The sequence below is a fragment of the Nansenia antarctica genome (assembly GCF_963989245.1).
Source record: "Nansenia antarctica genome assembly, chromosome: 17".
Taxonomy (NCBI): Eukaryota; Metazoa; Chordata; class Actinopteri; order Argentiniformes; family Microstomatidae; genus Nansenia; species Nansenia antarctica.
In genome coordinates, this window is record NC_137687.1 from 21,411,278 (window position 1) to 21,424,021 (window position 12,744).

The 12,744-nt window shown below is 43.0% G+C and overlaps 1 protein-coding gene across 1 annotated transcript; it reads left to right on the forward strand.

Moving 5' to 3' along the window:
* Positions 1 to 7,191: 7,191 nt before the first annotated feature.
* On the forward strand, positions 7,192 to 10,535 carry LOC308172495 (kelch-like protein 10; the record flags this gene model as incomplete). Its single annotated transcript, XM_080547396.1, has 5 exons — positions 7,192 to 7,337; positions 7,664 to 8,153; positions 9,189 to 9,806; positions 9,927 to 10,076; positions 10,164 to 10,535. The coding sequence occupies 5 exons, from the start codon at positions 7,192 to 7,194 to the stop codon at positions 10,533 to 10,535; spliced, it is 1,776 nt and encodes a 591-aa protein (XP_080403522.1).
* Between the last annotated feature and the right edge of the window lie 2,209 nt (positions 10,536 to 12,744).

Below are 12,744 nucleotides of genomic sequence, written 5' to 3' on the forward strand. Positions count from 1 at the left end.
GCCATTGGTTAGCTGTCGCGTGCCACTGTTTAAGCTGTCGCGTGCCATAGGTTGCCGACCCCTGGTATAGCCTATGTGAAGCACTTTGTGACCGCTGGTCTGTGATAGGGGCTATATAAACAAACTTTACTTACTTACTGATCACAAAACAATAATATGTAGCCCAGCTACTAACGTGAGCTATGAGCATTTCAATAAATAAGTCCATTTAATAAATAAGCATCATTTCATGGTTATGTACACGGTTATTAACATTGTTATAAGTTTATAATGTGTACTTGTTTACAAACTCTAATGTGAGTTCGCTCATTGGTTATATGTCATTCATTCATTTCTTTATTTCATTGGTCCATCGGGAAGAGCTAGCCAATGAAATGTATGCTGAGAGAGAGGGGGCGGGACTTTGTACTAATAGCGTTAGGTTGCGTGTCAGAATGTTTGAGGACCTCGTCGAGTGAAGTAAGACTTGTGTATGCTGTGTGTATTAACAATTCGGGAATCAACGAACAGTTATTCTTTTGGATGTTGGTGCACATTGAAGCTACCAGAGGTAAATACATATGTCTGGTGTTTGTTTATAAGCTACATCTACTCGTTGTAGTATGTTATATTTGACTGTAGAGCTAATCGCGGCTAGCGGTTAGCTTAGCATAATTATGTTAGCATGATGCTAGCCTTTGCTGAGTGATAAATTGTTTCTAGCTTTATCAAAACGAAATAGCTATTGGATTTTGTAGCTCAGTGTATTCTGTTAATTCAGAATTGGAAGTCGAGAGACCAAGCCAAAGGAAAGCTCTCCGTTGGACAACGGAGACCGTTTCCAATCGCCTGGGGTAACTCGAGACCGTCCATTGAATCTTCGCGTCAGTGTACTTCAATCATTCTCCTGCGCTCGTGGGAGAGCGCTGGACCTCATCCCCCTCATCTCTGCCTCTTTTTACACCATCTTTCAAACCCCTCGTTTACCTACGAGTTCCCCACGAGGTTACGTGAGTACTGAACCACGCACAAGCTTTTGTTTGGGCTCGTGTGGACGAGTGAAGTGGCCATAACAGTTTCAAGGCCCCCCCGCTCACAAGCAACGTCAGCTGCAACGGTAACACTGGTTAATGGACTGAGTTACAGAGTGTGTGTGTGTGTGAGTGTGGGCCCACCTTTTTATTTTACTGAATGATATATTGTACAATTGTGAATCCTTTGAGTTGACTTTGAGTTTATTGTCTGTTGACATTGTATTGTGAATATTGTCTATTGACTTTGTATAACATTATAATTGGCTACCAATACTTTAAATTTAGCATTTAGTAAATAAATATATACCCTTTGGTATTTGATTTTAAAGCCACTGTGTTGTGTCATAAACAGGTAATAGGCAATTCATATTCAGATGATTAAAACATAAATACATTAAAAGGATTAAAAAGGAAGTCCTATTTAAAATACTTCCACATAGTTAATGGAGGCACTGATCGTCATAATTTGAATAGTTTATTATTACAGGTAATACCGCCACTTATTTAAAATAGAACTCAGGCCCCGCCCATATGGCAGGGGTTACAAATACAAAACTTTTTTTTTTATATTAAACAAATCGTTTCATCAGGTATCCTGGCAGTGAGACTGAGAGGGTTGTCATGACGACACAGACGGACATTCCAGTTGTCTTCGTAGTCCATCGAGTTCAACAGTAACCATCTGTCTCCATGGTTACTGTCGCTAGGGTTCATTTGACATTGTTGACCTCGCTGAAGCCCTCCTGCTGCTGCTGAGAGAAGATCTGAGAGAGGGAGAACAGCTCCCGAGGGTCACCTCTGTCCTCCTCCTCCTCCCCCTTCTTACTCTTCTTCTTCTTCTTCTTTGGTTTCAGCTCCGTGAGTCGTTCTTGCAGAGCGGGCAGGGTGGTGTACAGGAAGTCGATCACCTCTGAGGACAGAGAGGTTAAAGGTCAGACGTGTCAGCAGCCCTCGCCTGTCACTGAGGAAACAACCTAAAAACACCAGAATCAAGAAGAGTCAAGAGTGACTTGAGACAGACGCTCTTACTATAAGGTCATGTTCTCACATGAAAGTCTGAATCAGGACCCGGAGCAAGTGGATGAGTTTACAACATTGTTGCATAAATTATTTCTCTGATTTGCGTTCTCACAGCCCTTCATGTAAACAAAGTAACATACGCAATCGAAGCAACAGACGTGGTAGTTGATTGGTCAGAAAAATAGAAAATTGCCCGTTCGTCCCGCTCTTATCCAGATCAACACGCATGCGCTGTTGTTTTCCTATGGACTGCCTCGAGCAGCGTTCTCACCAAAAGCGAAGTGATGGATGCGTCGTTTCTAACCGGAGCGAAACCACCCTTTTCAAGCGGAGCATGCGTTGGTTGTTTGCTCCGGGAGTTACTTCGAATGCGCGTTCTCACAGCTCCAAACGACACAGAGCAAAGCAAAACTTTATTCTAAACTCCGTTTCAAGTGAAGCAAATGTTCTAGTGAGAACACCCCCTAATGTTCTAGTGAGAACACCCCCTAATGTTCTAGTGAGAACACCCCCTAATGTTCTAGTGAGAACACACCCTAATGTTCTAGTGAGAACACACCCTAATGTTCAAGTGAGAACACCCCCTAATGTTCTAGTGAGAACACACCCTAATGTTCTAGTGAGAACACCCCCTAAATGTTCTAGTGAGAACACACCCTTATGTTCTAGTGAGAACACCCCCTAATGTTCTAGTGAGAACACACCCTAATGTTCTAGTGAGAACACACCCTAATGTTCTAGTGAGAACACCCCCTGAGTCTCTTTGGATAAAAGCAAAATGACTTAAAATGTTAATGCAGGGTTCCTACACGTTTCAACAAGTCAAATTTTAGACCTTTTTAGACCTTTTTAGACCTGTTTAGACCTGTTCGCGACGCCGTATTGTCATCCTCGAGGTGATGAAATTAGGGATTTCACTGCCATACAGACAAAAGAGTCTGAAGGATAATTAATATAAAATAAATACGTCCCATAATTACTCAAAAGTAAATTTTCATTTCCGCGTAAATTCCTTGCAGGACAAGCTAATCTCATTTTTAATACCTAGCACCTATTTTTTTTAGACCTAATAACTGACATGTGACCTTTTTAGCCCTTATAAACCACATTGCTGGATATTAGACTTTAAGGCTTTTTAATAAGACCAGCGCGGGAACCCTGTAATGTTACTGAGCAGCAGTTGTGGTGTGACCAGGTGATGGAAGGCTTGCATTCTCTCCCACCCAATCACAGACCTCCCTGTGTGACCAGGTGATAGAAGGCTTGCATTCTCTCCCACCCAATCACAGACCTCCCTGTGTGACCAGGTGATAGAAGGCTTGCATTCTCTCCCACCCAATCACAGACCTCCCTGTGGTACTGGTATCATCAGTGTGTCAGGCAGGGTTCCCAGGGAATGACACCTGCTAGGGTTGTTGCCTCTGTTCCAGAAGGGCAGCGAGGTGTATTTTGAAGTGAGGATTGCAGGCCAGGTTGGGAAAGTTGAAGGCCAGGTTTCCATCACTGTGTGGCCCATGCTTTGACCAGAGGTCCATTCTGATAATTCACCAGGAAGCAGGCCACGCTGAACAGCTGGTTGATGCTCCCAGTGACGGAGAGGGGGATGACTGTATCAAACAGTTTGTTCTCCTTCACCCTCCTGATGCACCTCTCCACATGGACCCTCAACCGTGCGATGGACTGCAACAGGTTCAAGTTTCTGTCAATAAAGAAAAACAGACATCATGTTCTCATATTCTCTATATCAAATTGTGGAATGCACTGCCAGTTTACATTAGGGATGCAACCTCAGCAAATATGTTCAAGTCAAGACTAAAACCCCATCTTTTTAGGTCTGGTAGTTCTCCTTTATATGCCTTGTAGAGGGTGCTCCTGTGTAAACATAACAATTTAAATGTCACGAAAATGCGAAGCAAACCATCTGGTGGAGTCAGGTTACCATTTCACCTGAGCATTCCTTGGGACTAACAACTCTCCTAAACTGGCTAACTGTTTCATTCATTGTAAAAAACAAATAGGGGATCCATACTGCACTACTACCATGCTAATTACCAAGGGCTCTGTGGATGCCCATTTTTAACAATGAACAGAATATTTTATGCACCTGCAGTACCAGATAACTGGTTGTGTGAGTGGTGTTATCGTAAATGATGTGTCGGATTTATATTTCAGAACTTACCTCACGCCATCAGCCATCGTCCTCTGTTTTGGTTTAGGCCTCGTAGACAAGACAACCATTTTGTCTACTGGGCCTGGCTTCACACCCTATTTAATTGAAAGACATTTGTTTAGATATTGATGTCATGTGTGCTTATGTAGGCCTTCATATGTTTCCCCCCCCAAACAACTTACCATTGTTCTTGGCTTGTGCCAACGCTGCTCGCTCTCTGTGCAGCTCAGGACAGGCGGGACCACTGGAGTCTTCAGCTGCGAGTAATGTGCAGACTGATACAACAGAGCAACGGTGTGAGCTCCACAGGGCTCCACAGGGCATGAGTCCTTCAATATAACCTGAAATAGTAAGGAAAGAGGTGACATTAAAAATGTGTTCATACTTTATAAAATGGTAGTAGAATTGTCAGTCTTCATTTACTGATTCATGATTTAAAAAGAAGAATAAGTTGAGACAGACCTTACATGGGTTCAAGGAAAACTCTAAATCTGAAGTAACATTTCAGCAGTACAGAACTCTGCACTGGATCTTTTACATTTTTGGTTCTGGAAACTGTCTCAACGGATTCATTTAACCCTTGTGTGGTGTTCGGGTCAACCGGACCCGTTTTACATTTTTACTTGGTGAGAAATGGTACAAGAATACATTTGATCAATATGAAACTCCATGGCCTTGGCTTATTTTCTATGAAAAACATGTAAAAGTGAAAAAAACATTTTTTTACACATCCTACAATACCCCAACACATTTATGTCCTTCATAATATCTTCGGGTCATTTAGGCCCGGATGCACAGAGACACACAGAAACATACACACACTCACACTGACACTCACTCACTCACACACCTCTGCTCTAGCTTTCCCGTGCCAAGAAGCCGTCTGCTCTCGCACTTTTTACCCTTTGAAGTGCAACATTGTAAACATTTTTACATGTTCTTGCACTGTACAGAACGTATGCAGCAACTGCAAAAAGTACATTTGAGGTACACACACTGTCACATGTGTTGTGTAGACAGGCATACCCATGCACACACAATTGTAGCCAGTGGTATTTCAGAATTATTTGGGATTTTTCAGACATAATACTGTATTTCGACAGTGACAGTGAAAACAGTGTACATTCCGTTCGTGTTTTGTGATTCAGCATTTGCAGACATTTTTGAGAGATGTATTTCATAGCTATTGGCAAAAACAATCTTAGTTTGGTTCTTTCATTTCTATTCTTCTTCATCACCTGTATTTTCTTTACAGCTTTGATTATAATTAGATAAATGTGAAATTCAATTGAGAATATAAATTCAAAATAATAAACAGCAATGAAAACATTGTTTCATTTACATTTTTCCTAAATAAGTATGATTTATGACACCCAGGTCTTTATTATAGTGGATTTTGCATTTTCAAAGTTAGGGGCATCATGTGCGTAAAAACGCTTCTACTCATCATGCTGTCGTTCGGCCCCACCTATTCCCAGGGGTCTGACACTTTGTGGGTTGTTACTAAGCATCCTCTGCTCCAGCCTCTCCAAAGGGCAGCCCCCTAGATCCACTAGAACAAAAGATATGCACTTTTGAATGTGTACACAGTACCTATTGTGCATTATTGGGTACAGTACCTGTTTGTGCCCACAGGAGGCGCCCTTTAATATTATGGGCTATTTTGGGGCTTTCTTGCACCCTGAGTATACCCCCTTGTATGGGTCACCCTTGGGACTAGGAGCACCGTGTCAAGACAAGTGCTTTTAAAACCCCAATGATGTCCCGGGTCAACTTGACCCGAACACTACGAAAGGGTCCAAAAAGTGAACACCACACAAGAAATATTTACAAAATGTTTTGGTTGGATCATCATCCATCCATCATCATGCCCTGAGCTTGTGATGTGAGCGGAATTGGAGTGGGAGAGAAGACCGACACTCCAAACTTATCAACTCCACATTTGTGTGTGTCTGTGTCTACGTGCGTGCGTGCGTGTGTGTGTGTGTGTGTGTGTGTGTGTGTGTGTGTGTGTGCACATGCATGCGTGCATTCTGTCTGCCTGCAGATAAGGCAGAGACTTGACTGCACTGTACTTGAGTCGAGTACATTCAGGAGGGTATCTCTTCAACGTGACACTACATCCCTCTTCCCTTGTTCTTCACACACAACCTACCCCACTCATTAACTTGGTCTTGCTCTACTATCTATTTTCTTCCATGTTATTCTCTCCTCTTCCTGTGTGCCTTTCACACTCTCTCCTCTCTACCTCCTCTCTATACGTACTGTAGACCCCACCAACACCTTTCATGTCTACCTAGTGCCAAAACTGTGGGACGAGAAACCGGGGCAAATTTAGCTATAATAATAAAATATATGTACAAGACCAATAAGTGCTGCTTGCTACTGCAAGCACACTTAAATATATGTACAACAAGGAAAATACACCTACCATAATTTGATAGAGGAGAGGTTTAATTCAATAAACGTTAAACGATCAAACTATCTATTTGGCTAGCAACTAGGAGAGCAACTAAAGATATAAATACCAGACAACCTAAATACTTGCTTAAGTTGAGGACGGACATGTATGTGTGTGAATATTATCTTCCCTGTAACACAAAAGCAGTAATAAAGGTTCCTACCTATTTTGTCATCTGATAGAACAGATACACAATTAATTCTTTATGCGATTTTGTTGTTGTTATAATGGCAAAATATATAAAACAAAAGTCAATATTGTTTAAATGATGCTGTCATTTCATACAGGGCACCCTCAAAAACGAGATGATGAAGAAGAAGAACATTAATTATTTTTTGTGATGGTGTCAGCTTATTATGAAAATGGTATCTGAGACATTCTAATTTTGTGTCACTCACTGTGATGTAATAATGCACAATTCTAGAACATAATGTTACCACATGGTTACCAAGTGGATATTAAAGATATTCAACACAAGAATGGATGAACTGGAAGAGGGGTCCACCTCTACATTTCAGAGATGCAACATGGAGAGAAAAATGAGTTCCATGGCCTGTACAATATTTAATGAGCTACGACTGGAAGGAAAATTATGTGATGTGGTGATTCAAGTCAATGACATCGACTTCAACGCACACAAGATTATCCTTTGCGGCTGCAGTTCATATTTCCGGTGAGTGTCTTAACTTTGTGGGGATGTGGCCATGATGGATGGCAGGGATTCACTTGGCATGGATCCAAAGGATAATCAGAAGAAAATAGTCAGATCCTATAAGAGCTTACACATTGTTCTTTGTGGCAGCAATGATACATTCTATAAAAGATACAACTATTGATTCATAATATTTGTGTGAGTACCCCTCTTTATATTGTGATATACTTGCAGAGGGTGTTTAATATATTGCTGTGCTGTATTGAAAAGAGTATTGAGAACATTTGGTACAGTATATGGATGATTCCTGACCATCATATCCCTCCTCTCTAAACCTGGACCCACAGAGCTCTCTTCACAAGTGGCTGGAGCAACTTAGAAAAGCGGGTGTACAACATTCCTGGTGTGTCACCAGACATGATGCGTCTCATTATTGAGTATGCCTACACACGCTCTGTGCCTGTCACTGACGAGAATGTGGAGCAGCTTCTGGTGGCTGCAGACCAGTTCAATGTCATGGGCATTGTGCAAGCCTGCTCTGACTTCCTAGGGGCCCAGCTGTGCCCGGAGAACTGCATTGGCATATGTACGTTTGCAGACTTCTACTCCTGCCCTGAGCTGAGGCGCAGGTCCTCTCTCTTCATCCTGCATCACTTTGAGGAGATGGTGCGTAGCTCCGAGGAGTTCCTGGAACTCTCGCTGTGGCAGTTTTGTGACATCATTGAGAAGGACGACCTGAACGTGAAGCAGGAAGATGTAGTGTTTGAGGCCATCCTGCGCTGGATTGGCCATTCTCCTCAAGACCGCAAACCCCAAATCTCTGCGCTGTTGCCTAAGGTGACTGAGAGTTGGACAACACAGTTAGACCTACGTACATGTTTGATGCATTTCATAAAGGTGTATCGGCTTCCGACTGCATTCTGTGTCTATATCTGTCTGTCTGTTTGCTTAGGTCTATATCTGTCTGTGTCTGTTTGCTTAGGTCTATATCTGTCTGTGTCTGTTTGCTTAGGTCTATATCTGTCTGTGTCTGTTTGCTTAGGTCTATATCTGTCTGTGTCTGTTTGCTTAGGTCTATATCTGTCTGTGTCTGTTTGCTTAGGTCTATATCTGTCTGTGTCTGTTTGCTTAGGTCTATATCTGTCTGTGTCTGTTTGCTTAGGTCTACATCTGTCTGTGTCTGTTTGCTTAGGTCTACATCTGTCTGTGTCTGTTTGCTTAGGTCTATATCTGTCTGTGTCTGTTTGCTTAGGTCTATATCTGTCTGTGTCTGTTTGCTTAGGTACGCATGGCCTTGATGACTGCAGACTACTTCATATCTGTCTGTGTCTGTTTGCTTAGGTACGCATGGCCTTGATGACTGCAAACTACTTCATATCTGTCTGTGTCTGTTTGCTCAGGTACGCATGGCCTTGATGACTGCAGACTACTTCATATCTGTCTGTGTCTGTTTGCTTAGGTACGCATGGCCTTGATGACAGCAAACTACTTCATGTCTGTCTGTGTCTGTTTGCTTAGGTACGCATGGCCTTGATGACAGCAGACTACTTCATATCTGTCTGTGTCTGTTTGCTTAGGTACGCATGGCCTTGATGACAGCAAACTACTTCATATCTGTCTGTGTCTGTTTGCTTAGGTACGCATGGCCTTGATGACAGCAGACTACTTCATATCTGTCTGTGTCTGTTTGCTTAGGTACGCATGGCCTTGATGACAGCAAACTACTTCATATCTGTCTGTGTCTGTTTGCTTAGGTACGCATGGCCTTGATGACAGCAGACTACTTCATATCTGTCTGTGTCTGTTTGCTTAGGTACGCATGGCCTTGATGACAGCAGACTACTTCATATCTGTCTGTGTCTGTTTGCTTAGGTACGCATTGCCTTGATGACAGCAAACTACTTCTGGAGCAATGTGAAGAATAATCCACTGGTGAGAGACAATGATGACTGCAAGTCCATCCTCAACAACACACTGAAGGCATTGTATGACTTGGACATGAATGGGCCCTCCAGCTCTGACTTTGGCAACCCTCTGACCCGCCCTCGCCTGCCCTATGCCATCTTACTGGCCATCGGTGGTTGGAGTGGTGGCAGCCCCACCAATGGCATTGAGGCATATGATGCACGGGCTGACCGTTGGGTCAATGTGACTCGAGAGGAGGAGAGCGCACGGGCCTACCATGGTGCTGCCTACCTCAATGGTTTTGTGTACTGCGTGGGAGGCTTTGACAGCGTTGACTACTTCAACAGTGTGCGCAAGTTCAACCCAGTCACACACACTTGGCACCAAGTGGCACCCATGCACTCACGGCGCTGCTACGTCAGTGTGGCTGTGCTGGGTGGCTGCATCTACGCCATGGGCGGCTTTGATGGCTATGTGCGACTCAACACTGTTGAGCGCTATGAGCCTGAGACCAACCAGTGGACACTCATCTTACCCATGCATGAGCAGAGAAGTGATGCCAGTGCCACCACACTTTTTGGAAAGGTAAGTGGAACAGAGGAATAGGTAAGACTAACTGTACCTGGAACACAACTTGGTAATTATTGTACATTGAATCTATTAAAAAGCCAGGATGGATGAATTTACGAGTTGCCTTAACTCTAGGTATACATATGTGGTGGTTTCAATGGGAATGAGTGCCTGTTAACAGCAGAGTGCTTCAACCCTGAGACCAACCAATGGACTCTGATCGTCCCCATGAGAAGCCGACGCAGTGGGGTGGGGGTCATCGCCTATGGGGAGCAGGTCTATGCGGTGAGACCTACATAAAAATACACAATAAATCTATTCTCAAGTTCTGATATTCTGTTATTGACCCACATTTCTCCTATCCTCTCTTAGGTGGGCGGCTTTGATGGAGCCAACCGTCTGCGAAACGCAGAGTGCTACAATCCCCAGACCAACACCTGGCGCGCAGTTCCCACCATGTTCAACCCACGGAGCAACTTTGGCATCGAGGTGGTGGATGATCTTCTGTTTGTGGTGGGCGGCTTCAATGGCTTCACCACCACCTTTAATGTGGAGTTCTACGATGAGAAGACAGATGAGTGGTATGACGCCCATGACATGGGGATCTCCCGCAGTGCCGTTAGCTGCTGTGTGGTGCCCGGACTACCCAATGTGCTCGAGTATGCTGCCCCGCGAGATACCCTGCAGAACCCCCGGGAGGAGCTGAAACTGTCCACCTCCAATAGCAGCATCCTTACTGTCTGACATCATATCTACCCACCATCACCCCCCATCCCTACATGACCCAGTCCTGCACACTGCAGTCCATCTGGGCAGAGACAGAAACTACCCAAATAAATCCTTCAAGTGCCCATGGAAATCACATATGCATAACATTTCTGTCTTTCTTATTGCTTCTATCAGGCCGGGTGGTACAATTATTTTTCTACACTGAATGTATAAGGGAGGCTTTAATTGAATGCTAGTTTGCAATCATGTCTTAACTTTGCTGGGCAAGCACATGTCCATCAATACGTGTATCTCTGACGTCTACATGTAAATAAACATATGTACAAGAACAATAAGTGCTGCTTGCTACTGCAAGCACACTTAATAAGGTCAGTGGCTAGCATAAAACTTGGCCATGCAAAATCATATTTATTTGACCATGTGTTCCAAAACGATCGACGAAGCTGCATCCTTCACGACAGTGATTTTCACAGAATGTTTCAAACCGGCCTGCGTTCCTAACGAGGCTGATAGTTCTATGCATGAGGCATTATAAGGCATGAACCAGAACAATCTTGAATCATGAAAAAAAAACATAGGATTTGAGCTGTCGGTGTAAACTCGTGGATATTGTAATAACAGCTGTGATGGTCGACGGGATGTGCCAGCATCACAGCATTTCCGATATCAACAATAATAGCACACCCTTTTATTTTTTATTGCTTAACCCTTGTGTGGTGTTCGGGTCAACCGGACCCGTTTTACATTTTTACTTTGTGAGAAATGGTACAAGAATACATTTGATCAATATGAAACTCCATGGCCTTGGCTTATTTTCTATGAAAAACATGTAAAAGTGAAAAAAACATCCTACAATACCCCAACACATTTATGTCCTTCATAAGATCTTCGGGTCATTTAGGCCCGGATGCACAGAGACACACAGAAACATACACACACTCACACTGACACTCACTCACTCACTCACACACCTCTGCTCTAGCTTTCCCGTGGCAAGAAGCCGTCTGCTCTCGCACTTTTTACCCTTTGAAGTGCAACATTGTAAACATTTTTACATTTTCTTGCACTGTACAGAACGTATGCAGCAACTGCAAAAAGTACATTTGAGGTACACACACTGTCACATTCTGTGCTTCATGTGTTGTGTAGACAGGCATACCCATGCACACACAATTGTAGCCAGTGGTATTTCAGAATTTTTTGGGATTTTTCAGACATAATACTGTATTTCGACAGTGACAGTGAAAACAGTGTACATTCCGTTCGTGTTTTGTGATTCAGCATTTGCAGACATTTTTGAGAGATGTATTTCATAGCTATTGGCAAAAACAATCTTAGTTTGGTTCTTTCATTTCTATTCTTCTTCATCACCTGTATTTTCTTTACAGCTTTGATTATAATTAGATAAATGTGAAATTCAATTGAGAATATGAATTCAAAATAATAAACAGCAATGAAAACATTGTTTCATTTACATTTTTCCTAAATAAGTATGATTTATGACACCCAGGTCTTTATTATAGTGGATTTTGCATTTTCAAAGTTAGGGGCATCATGTGCGTAAAAACGCTTCTACTCATCATGCTGTCGTTCGGCCCCCTAGATCCACTAGAACAAAAGATATGCACTTTTGAATGTGTACACAGTACCTATTGTGCATTATTGGGTACAGTACCTGTTTGTGCCCACAGGAGGCGCCCTTTAATATTATGGGCTATTTTGGGGCTTTCTTGCGCCCTGAGTATACCCCCTTGTATGGGTCACCCTTGGGACTAGGAGCACCGTGTCAAGACAAGTGCTTTTAAAACCCCAATGATGTCCCGGGTCAACTTGACCCGAACACTACGAAAGGGTCCAAAAAGTTAACACCACACAAGGGTTAAAGGAAGTATGAATATTGTGAATAGCAACAGATACAGTTAGGTGAGTGGAACATCTGAAATAGAACAGAAATTCTCTAACCATTTTCTGGGGATGCCAAGCTAAACATGCTGCACCTAACATTCATTTCAAATCACTGACTGGTGTTTTGCCTAACATCCAAACTCTGGCAACATTGACTCCCCAGAACATGATTGAGAACTAGAGCTAGCTGTAAAAGCTAGATAACTGTGCATCCCCCTACTCTCAAATTGTGCGGTTTCTCATGCTTCCTCATGGACCTATAGAAGCTCGCCCTGACGCTGACCTCTCCTGTACTTGTATCTTTGTTTGATACTGAAAA